Genomic DNA, 18,276 nt, shown 5'->3' on the forward strand with positions numbered 1-18,276 from the left:
TTCCACTACTACTAAAAAAACCTTCTTGTTTCTGGCAGTTGGGACTTAAAAAGTGTTCCCATGTTTGTCTGCTATAGGACTGAATTGAAGGAACCATTTGGGGAGAGTATATGGTAAAGAAAAGAAGAAAAGAAAGGAAGCAAGCAAGCAAGCTGTTTCTCTACCACCCGTTTTTCTTTGGTTTTAGTAGCCGCTCAAGGGTTTGGAGTTTTGGGAATCTTTTAGAGGGTTGTAAGTCAGAGTTTTACAGAAAATACAGCTAATTATATTTTAACCCATTGCTATCCCCTGGCAGTATGAGAGTCTGTGTGAATGAACAGTTTCTTTCAGGCAGTGTTGGTGAGATTTGTGACCACAGTTGTCTGACCAAGCCAGCCGTGTCTCAGCTGTTCTCTGTGGTCTGTGTCCAGAGTCACTGTCAGGAACCTGTGAGCCAGGGAGGGCTCACCTCCCTTTGCTGGGAAGTTTTGCCCAGGATGGGAATTTGAAGAGCTGTTTCCTACCACAGGAAGATGGGGGGCTGCTCTGAGTCACAGATTGTGCTGTTGGGAATTCTTGAATAAAGTCTAATAGATTCAGAAAACTGATCTTTTATTCATTATCATAGACTGCTTTGTCTGTTTCAATGCAATTTTATTTCATTAATGACATATTTTTACTTAGTGTATATATTTGGTTTCTGCATTTTCAAACCAAAAGGTACAAAAGGTTTTGCCATGACTTAATAATAATACTAGTCTTTTCCATATTGCAGTCTACCCACATTGCTCGAGCCAGCTTCCAAGTTGATGCTTTTGGATCATCTTTCATCTTAGATGTGACACTAAACCAGTAAGTAATGACTGTATCTTACACTACATTTGTCCAAGACCTGGTGCCTGTGAAATGGAATTTTCCAGTGGAGTTTTTAGAGGATGTATTATAGCCAAAATATGATTTTAGGTATTGAATTAATTTGTAATGGTATATTTTAGGTTCTTTTGTTACTTTCTTGAGTAGCATTGTAGGCTTTGATATTCCCATTGTTACCACTTGGTACCTATTCCAGTATAACTATTAATTTAGTAGCATAATTTCACTTCACAGAGTCACAGAATGGTTCAGGTTGAAAGGGACCACAGTGGGTCATCTGGTCTAACCATTTATCCATGCAGGGTTATCCTAGAGCACATGGCACAGGATTGTGTCCAGATGATTCTTGAATATCCCCAGTGAGGGACTCCACACCCTCTCTGGACAATCTGTTCCAGTGCCTGGTCACCTGCACACTAAAGAAATTCTTCCTCATATTTTGGTGGAACTTCCTGTGCATCAATTTCTGCATGTTGCCTCTTGTCCTATTGCTTGGCAGCAGCAAGAAGAGCCTGGTCCATCCTCTGGGCACCCTCCCTTCAGATGCTTGAAGACACTGGTGAGGTCCCCTCTCAGTTGTCTCTTCTCAAGGCTGAGCTGGCCCAGCTCTCTCAGCCTTTCCTCCTAAGAGAAATGCCCCTGTCCTTGAATCATCTTTGCTGCCTTCTGCTGGACTTGCATCAGGAGCTCTGTGTCTCTCTTGTTCTCAGGAGGCTGAACTGGACACAGCCCTCCAGGTATGGCCTTGCTTCTGCCAGGTTGCCCTAAAGGCAAATTACAAATTTCACACAGAACATCACAGAATATTAAAAGGGGGATCTCCCAATAACTGGTAGCTCTGAGAATTTTAATAACCAAGCATAAAGTACTGAAGATACATCAATTGCTCAACAGCTAATCCTCAAAAAACAATGAATACTTGGGAATTAAGTTTCTCCAGATGTGTTTACAGCCTTTGGGAACAGAGAAGCATTGTAAGGCAGTAGCACTGTGAACTTCAGTCCACGAGGAAAGATTGAATAATAGTAAACTTACAGTGAAATCTGGTGTGTGGCTTTCACTAATGAGTTTTTGCAGTAGTCTTTTAGCACAGCTGTTTTAACATAGGAGTTGCTTTGCTTTTCTGTCCTGAAGTGAAAAGAGAATAAATAATAGAGTAAATAGAAGTGTTTTGTTAAGTAATTCAGCTCCTAATAATTGCACATAATGTTTTGTGGTTTGGTCTAAGAGTTTGCATGCAATTGCTGCAAATTTTTCTACTGTAAAGATGAACTTCAGGTTGCAATGACATCCACTCAAATATCAGGTTCATTTTTTCACTTGTAAATAATGTGGAAACAGTGTCAATTTCTTTGCATGCACTGACATTAGTTAGAAAGCACAAGTGAATCCCTGCTGGCTACAGACAGTGGAGACACTGTGCTGCTGGAAGGAGAAGGCAAGAGGCTGCTTTAGAAGTATGATTTTACAACAACTGTATTTTAAAACAGTTATAGAGGAAGAATTTCCTGCTGAGAAGCACCAAATTCTTGACACTGAAATGTTTCTTGGAAGTAGAAATTTTGTATACACATTCATACATTACTGAGAGTAGGCTGCACAAACCTGTTTGAATTTGGCAGGTTAATGTTGTGGTCACAGTTAGTTTCTAAAACATCAGTATTGTCCTTACAGTATAAACTTCAGGTCATCTTAAAAGAAGTAAACACATTTACTAATGGTCTATGAAAAGACAAGGCTTTGATTTTATGAGCTGCAGCTTTGTACATGTTAGAAAACTTCTAGGTAGAATTTTTGTTTATGCCCATAGACACAAAAACTTATGTTTAACATTTTATCTGTTTTGAGCTGAGTGCCATTTTTATGTGATTCCTTTATTGTCTTGGATGATATTGCACATGTATGTGTATGGTAAGACTGTCAAAATGCATTCTTATTGTTCTTGAGAGTGCCAGAATCCAACTCAATATTAAAGAGATTCGCTTTTTATAATATGAAAGAAATTCTATCACAAATTGTGCCAAATGAATAGAAGAAAGTTGCAAAGAAATTAGGATGTTTGGCTGCTGTCCTGATATCTAAATCAACTTCTAAACTACTTCTGCAATGTCATTTGCAGATCACCAAAGAAAAAGGGGGCCAGGTATACCAGAGCAACATTTAAAATGTCATTTTAATTATCATTCCTGTGAAAAAATCATTCAGAAGGTTGTAAATATTTTTTTTCTTTTCTTACTCTCCATATTATATTCTGTGTGTATATTTAGACCATAGTAGCTCTATAGTTGAAAAGTAGTTAAATTCCTGTAAGCAGCAAGATTCAAGATTTTAGTTATCCTCTGCAAAAAATATCAGTTCAGTATTCATAACTGAACCTCTGCTAATATCTAAAGTATGCTGAAACAGGCTCCTGTTGTAAAATTAGCTCCTATGTGTAATACACATTTGAGAAATGTTAAAGGAGGTATGGGAGACATAGGGGGAGAAATAATTTAAAATACAAAGGTTGTCAGAAAGGAGGGCCACTCCTTGCCTATATCAGTCTCCTTCCTTGCAGCCTTCATGTTGTTTACAGCTTAGTGTACCTGAGTATACCTGAGCATCATCTGTAGTTACAGTATCAGTGGAGGTCAGTCACAGCTTTGAAAGTGTTCATTCTCCCGTATGGTTCCCCAATTTATGGAGGGAAAAAAGTTCAAAATTAAAATGAGAGTAGCAAATGGGGAGCTTAAAAAAACCCCAGAAATTAAAACATGCTCCTAACTCCAGATGTTTTTCTGCAAATATTTTTTCTTCTTGTGCTGCTTTCTGTGTGGGTGTTCTTTTGTCTATTCTTTTCAAATCCATATTTTTATCTGTCAGATTCTCTGTTGCCTCTGCTGCATTTGCCTGTGCTGTGTTATACATACTCCTGTTGTGTACCCTATTTTATTTTAGATTCTGTTGTGTTTGTGTATTTTTTATCTCTGTTCTTATTCAGTTCTCTAGGGTCACACATTTCTTTGTCATCTTTTTCCATCAGGAATAATTGTCCACTTAGCCACCACCATGGGTACTGCACAAATTTCTTATATTTCTTTAACTGTTTCCTCGTCAACTTTCGGTACACTCACAGTTGAGGCTGGCAGAAATGTTGATGGTGTCCTACTTTTCTCTCTTCCCCCATTGCCTGATTTTACCTCTTCTCTTCCCTTGCTGATATTGATTTGGGGTGTTAGTTGAAGCAACTTTCCCTTCTTCTACCACCTCCCAGAGCGGTGGCCTGCAACCAAAGGCTCACTGATTTCTGCAGCGAAGATACAGGAAAATAAAGCTGGGCAGGAAAATAAAGAAGTGGACCTTACATCAACATTTCACACATCAGGAAAACTGAGGCACCGGATAGGAGCATTCTGCAAGTGCTGGGTGCAAGTGAGAGGAAGGAAATGAAAAAATTTCCAGCTGGCATTAAAGTGTGGCAGTTCAACACTGAAATCTTATTTTCCTTATTTTGGATCTCAACCAGTTGTGAATGCACATTTGTTCACATTAAATGCAGATGTAAAATATCCTGAAATATAATCTGTAATGACAAAATAAAATAATAGTAAGCTGTTAAAATTACAGTGTAGTTTCCCTTTTTTGGTTTTCCTTAGTGATGGTGTGTTTTCTCCACCTCCATCTTTTATACATCCCCATTCTTTCTCGCTCCTTTTTTCCTGAGTTGCCATAGTGCTTCTACAATGAGCTTTTTTCTAAGAGACTCTTTTTCTTTCTAACTTTCCTTGTCTGTTCAGCTGGCTGTAGCATTTACAAAGGAGCTTTCAGATCAAATCAGCTGTATTTTTAGGAGGTTCAATCCCTCAGGCAGAGGTGAGGGATGCATTGATGTGTTGGTGTGTTTATGAGTGTGTTGCCTTGGTGTCTGTACGCGTTCAGGGCTGCATCCAATGGAGTTTTCTCTGGCTATCCTGGTTATTGCTGCCTCCAGCAATAGCAGAGCCAGCAGCACAGGCAGGTGCTGCTCCAGCCTTCCCACCCTCCACAGGTGTCCAGCCACTGACCCAGACCTGTGCAGGGGTCCCACAGCAATGAAGTGTGCTTCCTCATTTCCTTATTTTAATTCCTTCCCCTTAAAGTTTTTAACGCTGTGGTGGCATCTGTGGCTCAGCAAATGGCTGTTTGTTTTTTAATATAGAATATTTCTTCTTAAATGTAGTCACACAACAATTTACACTCCCCTCTTGTGTGGTAACTCTGTGATTAAACAGCAGAGCTCATCAGGACATGGAACACATTTCTGGAAACCTCTTTGAATCCGTTTTGCCCACGTGTATCTGTCTTAGAGCACCTGAGGCAGGGCATGTTTGTTCATGGGTGAAGCAGACGAGACCTGATGTCATGATGGCCCAAAGCAAGCTGTGGTCATGGGCTGGGTTTGGAAGGAGAGTGCTGCTGGCTTGGGAAGTTGGAAAAACTGTAGTTTTTGTGCTTGTCTGGAGGCTGGATGGGCTCTGACATGGGGGGATCACCCCAGGTTCACTTAGTGGAAACCATGATGGGCAAGAAAGATGATGCTGCAGCATCACGCTGTGTATAAAGGCTGTGGTGTCCCCATCATGGAGACAAGCAGAGAGTGTTTCTTGAGTGTGAGTTTGAAATGTGGTCACTTCTGAGGTGCAGTGTGGACACCAAAGGGTTTCTTGGCCTTCAGAAGGCTCCCTGGAGCATCTGACCACCTGTGAGTGACTTGGCTTCTCATGTTATAACAAGAGGAGCCCTCTCTGATCCCTGATCCTGTCCTTTTCTTTGTGAGAGTGAACACATTGGTGGCCTGGGATCTTCAGGTTTGTGGTGATGGGGAAGTGCTCTGAAGTGCTCTATTTATGGTCACAAGCATAAATAAGGATTTCAGCCTTGTATTTAGTGCTTCAGGACTGTACTGTCCTTCCTGGTGACAGTCAGTCACTAGGAGGGAGCAGAACCATCAGCTGCTTTCTCTTCCTGCAATTCAAATTTAATTCCTTTGGTCCATGTTTTAGTGGAAGTTTAATCTATGCAGAAGTAGTAGGCTGGGTGAGATATGATCAGAAACTCTGCCACTTCAGGAAGCTCACACGTCATCTGTTCCAACTGAGCACCTGCCCATGTCCTGAAGGAGGACCAGCACACTATAAATTGATGGTTGTCATGATCAACTACTTTCAGAAGGCTGAAAGATTACATATGAGGCAATTTTTAAAAACTTTTCAATAATTCTATTTTCTATGTGGAAAATACACACCCTTTTCTCTTAGTTTATTAAAAGGTAGGCAAAACTAAATAGCTTATTCAGAAAATATTGATAGATTTTTTGTATATGTCAATCTTAATTTCAATTATTTCTGGTTAGTGATACTGCAATGTTCCTGGCACCCCAGAAATTGGACTGTTTTGCTTTACCACAGAATGTGTTTTGCAGCTACTGCTGAGAAGGATACAGACATTCCTCATGCCTTGTGGGGAATCTTTATTAGGAATGTCTTTTAACTAGGGATTTGCAAACCTTACAGGATCAGACTGTAAACTTCATCAAAAAATTCTGAAAAGAGAAGCAAAATAAAAGTAATCTTGACAGACAAGTGTCATCCTTTCATGAGATAAACTGCTGAAACTTTGCCTGTAATTTCTCTTGGCAAATGGTCTCCAACACTAATATCAATGTGTCATGTAAGCTGTAAATGAAAAACATATTCCTAAATTTGCTCTAAATTGCAAACATTTGGCTCTGTGGAATTCAAATGGATTAATTTCCCCAAGTGGTTTAAAAAATGCAGTTGCACTGCTTGTAACTCCTGTGGTTTTTGGTGGGTTGTTCTCCTGTGCTGCCCCTGTGAGTCTCGCGCTTCTCCTGGTCACCCGCAGGAGGGGAGTGAGAGAACCTGTCTGCCTTTGCTCCTCCACAGTGCTCTGTGCTTTCTGGTCTCTGTCACTCCTGTAGTGGTGCCTGGTAACTGTTTGGGCTCCTCCACAGTGCTCTGTGCTTTCTGGTCTCTGTCACTCCTGTCGCGGTGCCTGGTAACAGCTTGGGTAACTGTGTGTGGTGAGTGGTGGTCAGATCAAATCTGAGGAGGATCAGCTCTTCCTCTGAGCCCTTTTGGGCTCCCTGTGGTCCAACTCAATCCCTTATTAGTTACTTTAGTGAATGTCTTGGATGCACACAGTCCTGGTTTTTCTCACTAGTGGCTGCAATTTACTGGGGTCAAAAGAATTCAAGCTATGTTCACTTTTCTTGTTCATGCTGTGTTCAGGCATGAACAAGAGTCCCACTTGGATACGATCACATTTTAATAATTGATTCTAACTTAAAATAATGGCCTTTTCACCATATGAGAGCGCTCTGAAACTTTGTTATTTATTATCAATTTATGTGTAGGACAATATAGACTGGGCTCAGGTCTTCTGAATGAGGTACTGAATCGTGTTCTGCACTACCTTTGAATTATTTGTTAAGTAATGTTTATTGTGTGCTCTGTGATCAGGACCCCAGCTGACCCAACAGGACTATTCTTTCTCAGCCCTCTTTTGAGGCCATCCCCCATCCCACTCTGTGTTGGAAAAGCTACTATGATCATAAGTGCAAAGTTATGCAGGCTTGAGAAACACTTTCTCGCTGGTCCCGTTGCTTCATTTCAAGTGTTGATTTTGTTGTTTGGGAGGCAATTATTCTGTTTATTGCTAACACTAATTTGTACAAACTGTTTTGAATGACTTACAGGTATTTTATGCTTAATGAAAATGTTGATTCTGCAGAGATATCTGACAACTGAAACTGTTCGGGCTGAAATACAAAGAAGGATAAGGAAAAAATTCAGGATTTTACTAGTGTATCACTAAACATCCTGACACTGGGGAAGTTGCTTGGGGTTATGCACTTAGACCTGTTTGTAGCATCATCACTCAGGGTTCCTGCCTTTCATATTTGTTTGCTCATTTGTTTGTTTGTTTCATTTTTGTGTTTAAGAAGGGTTGAGACTTAAGAATTTGTCAAAATATAAGTTGTTTTGATTGCTAATTAACCTAACTGATAAACATTTGAACCATAGTTTCAATCTGAAAAAGCTCTGTAGCATGGAGTTTTCCTCCCACCTCAGTGTGTATAGTGTATCAGTTCTTTTTGTAATATTCAAAGTTTAACCTCCTGCATCTCTGACAAAATGGCACTTTTTAAGACCTTTAATAATTTCTTTGCCTTTTTGATGACCTCCCCAGTGTATCAGTATTCTTTGCTGAATTATACATTCACTACTGCCTTGTCTGTGCCATGTATAAAGGTAGCATAGCTTTCGCATTTCTTATTGAAATCCTTCTTTCCATTGTTCCCAAAATTTGCCCAGGACTTAAATTTTTTATTTTTTTAAACTTCTGTTTTCTCATGGTAGAGTTGACTATTTAGTAAATATGAGTTGTTCTTTAGTCTTATTGTATAATCACTATTACTTTTTAATTTGTAATCCCATGCAAAGAAATCCCTAAGTTGGAGAAGAAGAATTTTCAATAAACCTATGTCAATTATCTATAAGTATTTATCTTCCTTCAGTTTTGTACACCGTTCTATTATGCTTAAAACATCTCTCAAAAGGATAAATTGTTTTGATAAATCAATTATATTTTTTATGTTATAATTTAGTTTTAGGTTAACAAATTTCTGTTTCCTATTATTTCTACATTATTGTCAATAGATTTTTTGATTTAGTAAAAGCTGCTGGTAAACACTGTTGAAATCAGAACAAATTTGTTGCTGACTTCCGTTGGATGTGAAAAGTTAAAGTGATGTCTGTGAAATTCCAGTGAGTGCTTTAGTGGCATCCTGCTTAAAGTGAGGACAAAAGGCAATTTGTTTAATTTACCTGTTATTTCCAAGGGTGTCACTGTGCATCCCTTCATAAGATACTTCCCTAACCCATCAAAAATTTTATGAAAGGCCATTCCTTTGTTTTCCCCTCAATGGATGTGATAAAGAGTATTTTACTGTGTTTAGGCAATTGTATTTACTGGAAGCAATGTTTGTTGGTTTAGAGTGATTAAAATATATGGAACTATCAGCATTAAGTAAATTGCCTTTCCACAGTCTGAATTTTTCTGACACAAAAATAATTAAAGAGAATGTATTAGTGTATGTGTTTGTGTAGGGCAAAAAGAGATTAATTATCCTGAAGAGATATTATCATTCTATTAGCATAATGTTTTTCATTCTTGATAATATACCTTAGATTACCAGGTCATTTAGGAGAAATATATTTCACACACACATATACAGAGATACCTCATACCTACAGATCAGTCAGTGCTATATATCAGTGCTATATTTAGTGTGTTTTAAGTAAAATGGCTCAAACTAGGGAAAAAATCAAATAATGTTTTAGCACCTATGAATTTATCTTTTAAGTGTCAAGTATCTCCAAGTGACTGTAACTTTAACAGTCAAATATTCTTTGGCCATTGTGAGAGATTTTACAAGAAAAATTGTGTTTTTTATTTAGCCTGTAAAAGGGGCTATGATAATTTAAGTATAATTTCTGGATTTACTTTTCCTCTGAAATGGAATTATGTCTTTATATTCTAATATCAGTTTAAGCACCAGAGTTTTAACTTGAATGTTTGATTTGTATTTAGATTACAGCCAAATCCATAAATAATACAAAACAAACCCTTGACCTTTCCAACTAGTTCTTTATTTGGTTATGATTTAACAGCTAGAATACAACTCATGTTTACAAAAGCAAGTGGCAGCCATAGCCAAGTTGGTCTAATAGGAGCAATTATTTTTTCTTACTTGCCTCCTGCCACTTAGATTCTCAGACCACCATGGCTACACCACTACTATGGCCCTGTGAATTGGTACTTATAAATAGAAGGCAGAGTAAAACACAGGAGGAGGGTAGTAAAGAGGAAAAAGCATGAAGTGGAATGTGAATAGCAGGTATTTTCTCTACTATCATTTATAGGGCATCTCTTCCCTGAGTCAGCAGCCTTCCTACTGATAGAGTTTCCTTCATATGCCTCTTCTGGTGCTGTCCAGCCACTCTGCCCTGTTTTTCACTTTCTCCTTGAGAACTCCTTTGGCATCATGACCTTCTGTAAAAATAACACTTACAGAAGCAGAGGAAGTGCTGAAGGACTTTTGGCTTGGGGCTTAAATGCTTTCCTCAGCTAAGCAGTGAAATGAATTGAAATTTACTTTTCTAGACAAGGAGTCAAGGGATGCATAGAACTAGGAATGAAGATATGAAGAATGAAAATAGTCAAAATGGTTACACTTTCTGCTGGGGAATTGGAGGACCTAATGGATGTCTGGAAAAATCATCAGCATATAAACTCTTGGTCTTTAATTCTGTAAGATTATATGAGAAATAGGTTATTCAGCAATTTTCTATTCAGGATAGTGGTTCTTCTTAAATGTGTTTTTAATCCAGAATCTGAATCAACAGTTTGTATTAAAACAATGTGTTGTTAACATATGGAATATCTTAGGTAGCAAATAACAGTGCACAGCTTGCACACACAAACTCTGCTGTGCCTAAGCATTGGACTTGTTTGCTTTCTTTGCAATGTCTGATGAAAGGTGCATCTTTGAAGCCCACAGCTATTTCTTTCTGTGGTTGTGTGAAATTTATGTAACATTGTTAGCGTGTTTTGCTAATGAGATGTGAGATGGATGTGCCCATGTTTCCTCACTCAGTGGCTGGAACAAGCTTCTTCTGCCAGACAATCTGCATGGTGTGGTCTTTAATGAAATTGTTTGCATTTGGCTGGGACCTGCTAGTGGATAAAGCTGCATTTGCAGACAATCGTGTCACCTTAGTGCAGAAAGAGTTTCCTTGAAGAAAACCACAAACAAATCAAATTCTGGACTTCGGTTTTAAAGGCTTTGCACACAGTGCTGCAGTTTTCTCCCTGGCTGTATTAGCATGAGAAGCAGCAGGTAATAACCCCTCTACATGGGTAGACTTCTTTCCTTTTCCAAAACATGCAGGAAAATCAGGTTTTCAAACCCCAAAGCACCAATTATCAAATGCAAATCTGTCAGGACACACTGATCCTGCTCGTTGCCCTGTTTCCCAGGGGTGCTGTGGCCAAGGGAGCCAGGAGCTCCGTCTCCCAGTGGGGCTGTGTCCTGTCCCACTGCTGCTGCTGCTCCCAGCAGCTGCTGGGCTGAGCCAGGGCCAGGGCCTTTGTCACAGGGCTTTCACCTGGAGGATGCTCTGCAATTGTAGACTGGCTTGTGGTAGACAAATATTCCATTGGTAAATCTCTTATTTCTTCATTCAGCCAAAATCTGCTCTCTTTATGTACTGTAGATGAGGGTTTGCTTGATCACGCGATACTCTCACATTTCAAACCCCTGGAGCCTTGATACTTTGCAGGCCTTTGAATTTAACAGTTTGTGATTCATTGTTATTGTGATTCTTCCATAAGGGCCCATCTATTTCTCTGTTTTTTCAATTAAACTAAACTCAAATTTTCTTTTTAAAGAATTTTCTGTTTTGAACAGAATTCACTATGTCTCTAAAATTCTTCAAATATCTAATTGCTTCCTATTTGGTTTTAGTTCTTTATTGCCCAAGGAGTATGATGAAATAGTAGTAGATGAATAAAGCAGTGAGAGATACTTTACTTGTGCACCTTATCAAAGGAACTCCATTTTAGCTTTTCTCTTTCTTTTCAAGTGTTTTAATGATGGATTATGGAATCTGCTTGTATTACTATGAAATAAAAATGAATTCATGTAAGCCAGAAACAATCCCTTTATCAATTGACTGAAGTACTTATATAATTATATATAAAGGTTATATAATAATAGCTCTATTTCTTTAAAAAAACGACAAAACAATGTTAAAAGAGTATTTATCTTTTGTCCTTTTGCTGTTCCATTTACTTTATTTCTAGCATCCCAAAGGAAATTAAATGCTGTCATCTAGTGTGATATACAGTGCGATGATGAAGAGGAATCATCTTGTATTTTTATTAAAGATGACCTACAAAGACATATTTCTTCTAAATTGGGCTTCTGCCCTTTGTTGAGATGTAAAAGGTCATTTGAAAAGAAAAATCTTTTTTTCTCTTGATCTTCACTTCTTTCTCCAGAGAAACAGACCCACATAAAATCTACCTTTTATAACAGCTGAATTTATTTTTACCCAGTATTGTTTACCTCATATCAAATCTCCTTGTTCTTGCTGAAGAATCTATTGTGGAGGGTAGAAACACAGGAAGAATTGCAAATATGTGGGCTCTGGCCATCTCCCAAAGTAAAACCCCTCCTGATGACATATTGAAGGTTGGCCTAAATATCAAAGATATGAAATTTGCTTCAAAAGAATAACATTAAAGCATTCATGTCTAAAGGTCATGACAGATTTTTGACTCTTGGTTGCATGTTATCAGATATACCATAGTGAGAATTCTGACACTAAATCATGGTAGAGATAACTAAATACCTCACCTTAAAGGTTATTTCTCTACAAAGCAGTTTAGTTAGAGCAAAACTGTGCTCTGTCTGACTGTAAATGTGGTAATTCCATGTGGCAGCCATTCAGCCTTCCTTTCACAGGGACAGCCTTGGTGGCGACAGTAAAATTACAATTGCCTCACTGCTTATTATTGCTCTTGTAATGAATCACGCTTTCCATTTGGCCTGTCAAATTTAGAGAGTATTCAATGAGGTTTTGATGAGGGAAAGGAGAAGAAAAGAGCTTGATGTAAGATTTCTATAATAGAATGATGCATGTTTTCAGAGCAAAGACGTAAGGAAATCCTGATGTAGCTCTGCTTCCTAAAGGGACAGCTATTTCTACATATCATTGAAGGGACAAAAAGCTTTTTGTTTTGTAGCCATATGTTTTATCATTACCTCTGTTTTTGCTTAATTATAAAAGCAAGAGAATTCTCCCAATGACTTGAGAGACAGTAATCCATCCAAAGGCATCAGACTGTCAATGCATTTCTGCCTGTGTCAGGTGGCCAGTTTGATTACAGAGGAAACTCCTAGAAATTAACCAAGGAATAAATTTTGTGTATTGTACTTCACTCCAGAAAGCAGCTCATCAGTAAGTGGCAATAAGGAAATGTGAAGCTGTAGAGAAACAGCGAGATCAAGCTGAGTATGATACTGTAACAAAGCTGCCAAGTCCAGCTGAAGAGATTAATATAAATACATTTACAGTGTTAATGAAAAATGATGGCTGGAACTTTTAATTTATATGTGCATAGCCTTTGCTTTGGTACAGAGCTAGATGGTTCCTTTTGTCTTTTTCTTTTTGGAAGAGTAGTTAAATCTTGCATTACAATGTATTTTCTGAGCTTGCTTGCTGATCTTTAGCCTATACTTATCCATAATCATTCTTTGATCTTAATTTCTTTTTCACTATAAGAGGATGTATTTCTCTTTGGTGGTTTGCCAGAACATCACTGCTAATGGATTTCTGGTGTGCTAGAATTTTTGCAATAGCCAGATAGAATTATATTCCAATGGCCTGTAAATATATAATGTACTGCCACTTGAATTAGGCAGCTATGCTGTAATCATAATTTGCTTTCCCCTTTGCCTGTCTCTTAGCTAGACTACAGGAATTCAAGAGATGCAATTCATCACTTATGGAATGTGTTTGTTTTCCACATTTCGTGGTATGAGTGATACAATTTTGCAGCTGGGAATCTCAAAGACTAGGAGCTGACACTTCTGAATTTCTGCCTTTCCCCTGGGGACCAGGTTCTTGCATGTGTTTTGAGGGCTTTTGAGCTGTGAAGGTCATCTGAGTTCACCTCAATCCTCATCCTGCTCGGTCTGGATGGCAGAAATGCAGCATTTTAGGCCCAAGCATACAGATTTCCTGTCCAATGCCACTTCTGCCCTTTAATCCAGATTTCACTGACATCCTGTTGCGTTTCTTCCCAAATGGCCTGTTTAATTTTTTATTTTTGCAAACTTACTCTTATTCCTGGATGAACTCATTGTTGAAATATAGTAATAAGTGTTAGACAGTAAATGTTTGAAAAGTTTATTTTCTTTTCCTTCTTCTGTAAAATCTTATATAAATATTCACTGAAACATGGTTTTCACGTAAATACTAACAAGGGAGAAAACTTCACTGAATGTCCCCTTAAGCTGCTGTCTAAGTTAAATTTTAGAGATACAGAGCACTTGCTGCTTCTGTTGAATTTTTGGACTTTGTACAGAAAATTATCCTCAATCAAAGAGAAAAAGCAAATTTGAGATAGTGTATATCTATCTATCTATCTTGGAATTGTTGTGATAGCCTTCATGTTGGTGCATGGTGTAATGCCCATGGATTACACCAGTACAGTATGATAATTCAGTTGGAATGGGTAGAAGCTGTCAGAAAGTCCAAAGAAGCATCTATTATTTGACAGTTCTTCACAAAGAGCACAGTGAACTGTATCAGTATCTGTGCTTTTTAAAAATAAATCTGTGTACACACACACACACACACACACATATGCAGGTACATATACACACACATAAACACAGAGGGGAATTTCTGCCCTCCCTCCCTCTCCCCACAGGTAGGAATGCATTTCAGACTTTAAGTAATTCATGCATGGCACCTGTTCCTAATAGCAGCATAGAAAGGCTGATACAATAGAATTGTCTAGACATTGTCTGGGTGTGCAGACAGTAGAGCAAGGTAGGTAATGCAAATTCTGAACTTGGCTTCTCATATGGGAGATGAACTTGAACACCTACCTCCTAGTGGGATTCTTTCAAATTTCTATTTCTGTCCCACTCCCCACCAGATTGAACAGGTGGCACTTTGGAGGAGTAAGATCTTCACAACTTTTGTTGCTTCTGCAGATAAATTCTAAAGGGAATTTTTAAAATTAAATAGTCTGCTTTTATTTTGGTTTCAGTTTTTGCACCTTGATAATCATGCAGACAGTTCCTGAGAGAAATTACTTTTTTGCTAAATGAACATGAAAAAAACAAGGTTATTATTGCTTGGTCCTTGCAAAGCCTGTCACAAGAAAGGGCTTGCCCTTGCCTTCAAGTACAATAGTTCAGCACAATATGATTGAAATTAATTTTAATTCTTTCTGCACCTCTTACTGTTATGGACAAATTAAAGCAGCAACATGCTGATGTTTTACTGTGCCAGCAAGAATAAGGAAATTGTTCAAGCTGAAGTTCAACAAGGAAAAGATGTGGACATTTTCAATATTTTCGTTGTATGGAAAGCAGCTTTAAACTGCTTTCAGAATTGTTTGCAGGTGAGTGTAAATCACTGAGGACATAATCCCTTCACCCCATGTTGCTGATAGCATGAGCTCCTTCCTACACACACAGGGAGAAGGAAGACCACCATGGTGCTGTCTAATTGACAGTGTAGGTCTTGGGGGAATGGCTGGGGAATGAAAAAAATCATGAGTTGTTCTCTGTAACGTTGGCCCACTACTCCTTTAATATTTCTAATCTGTGTGCTATTCAAACAAAAATACACCAAAAGATGTTTTAATACTCTTGTTTCAGCTGTGTCACCCAGCAGAAAGAGAGAATGCCAGTGGAATTGCACAAGGGTTATGGCAAACTGTCATGCTCCTGCACTTGAACAACTGCTGCATTTCAGTTTTGCTTTATCCAGATCTAGTTCCTGGTTTTCAGTTATGAATTTCATATTATCTCTATTCAGACTGGTGTATAGCATAAAATAATGTTATATGTCAAATTTTGCCCTTGGGTGAACATTAATAGTTCTGGTTGACTTCAGCAGGAGCTGCAAGCAAACATCCTAATAGAAGAACTTTGCTGTAGACCTAAGTAATCTTTTGATGCATTGCATATTCCAGGAATGTGCATCTCCCTGCTTTCAAAGTATAGAAGTTACAGGAATTATTAACAAGTCTCTTTCACTTGACCTTGGAAAGCCAAACAGGAGGAGCTAAATAATGTGTGGGAATAAGAGGTCAATGTTTGAGCACCTTTGAGATCCCAGGCCCTGAAATCCACTGCCACTTTACCAAAGCATTTAGGATTTTGTTTTTCTATGTGGACAATTAACACCCTAACCAGAGCACAGTGGTTTTAAACACCAGCTGTCAGTAGAAACTGCTCTAGATATGCTTACTGGGACACTCTAAGTGCTTTAATAGTTTTTAAGCTGTATTTTTATTGTTATTGTACTGTAACTGCAGTCAAGTTTTCCCTGGGGTATCTGAATGTAGCTGACAACCTCTGCTGTGGCTTATTGTTGCTACTGAAGGGAAGAGGCAGAAGACCAATCTGTGGGAGGCACCTCACCACTGTCAGCAGTGAAGCTGGCAGAGGAGCCTTTGGAAATCAAGAAACCTTTCCCCTTCACTTAGACCATATGGCAACCAAAATCTCCCAGTTCATTACAAGGGAGCTGGAAAATAAATGAATTTAAATTTCCTGTGAAAGACTAAGCCAGAGCTAGGAATAATCAATATACAGAAAAAACACCTGGAGAAGTTAAAAGGTTGAAGCTGTATTGGGTATTTTGCAGGATATTCTGATGGTATTTTTATGCTGTTTTAAATGGGTAAAGTGGGGTTGCCTGCTTGCTTGTAAACTGGGGACACAGCTGTCAGTAAACTGAAGCTGGAGTAGGAAAAGTTTCTGTGTTTCTACAAATTTCTTCATTAATGAGAAGGAGAATTCCCAGTGCCTGATGTGGAACTTGGACCGAGTTTGTCATCCTGACTGGGGGACCGGAGTTGCTGGCTGCAACGAATTTGCCTTTCAGGCACCAAGGCTTTTAAGCATGTATAGAAATCAAAAGCTTTTCGACTACCCAGTCTTTAGAGTGTCTGGGATGTGAGAAACCAGATTTGAGGTTTTTTCAGCAAATCAGCCCAAGCAGGGATTTTTAAAACAGGTCTGCTATCTGTCTTGTTTCCTTAGGTGTCTGTTTCCTTAGGTGTCTGTGTGAGAATTGACACTGGATAGATCCTGAACTAAGATAGAGAAATGCTTCAGGAATCTTTAGTAGGTGTTTAATGATTAAGCTGATGTTAGCATCAGTCTGAAGAACAACAAGAATTTGCTGCTTTAGTGACTAACAGAGGGTGTGAATAGATAAACTGTTTATGTTTTTCTTGCTTTGCTTTCCTTACTGATACAACATCTATGCCTTGAAATAATTGTTTTTATTCAAACTGTGACCCTGTTTAGTAACTTGCAAATAAATGGTCATATTCCCAGTTTGTATAATAAATGAGTAATGAGATTATGTTAATATAATTTCCAGGCCGTCTTTAGTGCATGAGGTTCAAGATTGAGTAGTCCTGTCTAGTCCCCTTTATATAAAGGTAGTTTTCTACCTTAGAACAACTCAATGTCTTTGGGGTTACTAGAGTTTTTAACTGCAATGCATTTTATAAAAGAAGTTTTTCAAAATTAATTTTTTTAAATAAAAAAGAGATGTTAAACATGAAATACAGATATGAAAAACAGCATTAAAATAATACCAACACCTCCAAAGTCTCAAGCTGAATGTCTGATAAGAAATTGGGAGAGGTGTAACAACGTTTGGAAAATGTGCCAAAATATCACAGTTTTTGGTCTCTTTCAGCATCAGTGCACCTGTGCTACAGAGAAGGCAGCTGGTGCTGCCTTGTTGATACTGTCATCTGCCTTCTCACTCTTGTATTGCTACATCTCAAAAAGTTTAGAAAATGGCTGATTGCTTTTTCTGTCCTTGTTGCAGCTTGGTGCAAGCACTCTCTTGTCTCACTATTGCATTTTCCATTGCGTCCTTTCTATACCTGTGTTGTTGCTCCCATTGATTGAATTAGTAATTTGGTATGATTTTATTTGTTTTTTTTAGAGAGAAACAATGCATACATATTGCTCTCCTGGTACCACACTGAGTCTGGCTGTTTTTTTGCTAACCTAGGCACTGTTTTCTGCTTGTTAACTTTGTGACACTTGGAACTGTACAGCTGGAAAAGCATTAATTTTCAGTGTCACACTGGTGCATTCTTTGTGATAAATTTTTCTTTTACTCCATGATGCTGAATGTGAGGGGTCTGTGGAGCTGGACACTTTCCAGCTGTCGTGAGAATACTTGATGCAGGAAAGTGCACCCTTTATCAAGGGCCCCTTTGAACTCTTCCAGTGTGAGTGCTGCAGTTACTTGGCTTGACATCAAGAGCAGCATGACATTGCTCTTGCAGTCCCACAAGTGACTTTTTACAGCAGTCCCTCTCCTCCTCCTTCCCTTGGGACTTTGCCTGACTCTCTTCTTAATTTGCATGCTGGATTGTCTCTTCTCACATTTGGTTATTTTTGCTGAGGACATCAGGTCCAGGACATTTGTGTCCCTTAAATTTATTCCACATTAATTTCAAATTGTGTTTGCACTTGGAAAGAATGAACTGTCTCCATGCTGGAGACATAAGGATCTAAGTAATCAAAGGAGTTTTTCA

At 38.5% G+C, this 18,276-nt stretch overlaps 1 protein-coding gene across 5 annotated transcripts in view; it reads left to right on the forward strand.

Moving 5' to 3' along the window:
* The window catches only part of ADAM22 (ADAM metallopeptidase domain 22), a 131,240-nt gene that overhangs the window by 15,083 nt on the left and 97,881 nt on the right, over positions 1-18,276 (forward strand). For all 5 annotated transcript variants that reach the window (XM_058817595.1, XM_058817603.1, XM_058817612.1 and 2 more), the window contains exon 2: positions 755-831. In XM_058817595.1, the coding sequence (XP_058673578.1) occupies position 831 (1 nt within the window). In that variant the 5' untranslated portion in view covers positions 755-830. The remainder of the gene's footprint in view (positions 1-754; positions 832-18,276) is intronic.

The sequence above is a fragment of the Ammospiza caudacuta genome, chromosome 1 (genome assembly GCF_027887145.1).
Source record: "Ammospiza caudacuta isolate bAmmCau1 chromosome 1, bAmmCau1.pri, whole genome shotgun sequence".
NCBI lineage: Eukaryota > Metazoa > Chordata > Aves > Passeriformes > Passerellidae > Ammospiza > Ammospiza caudacuta.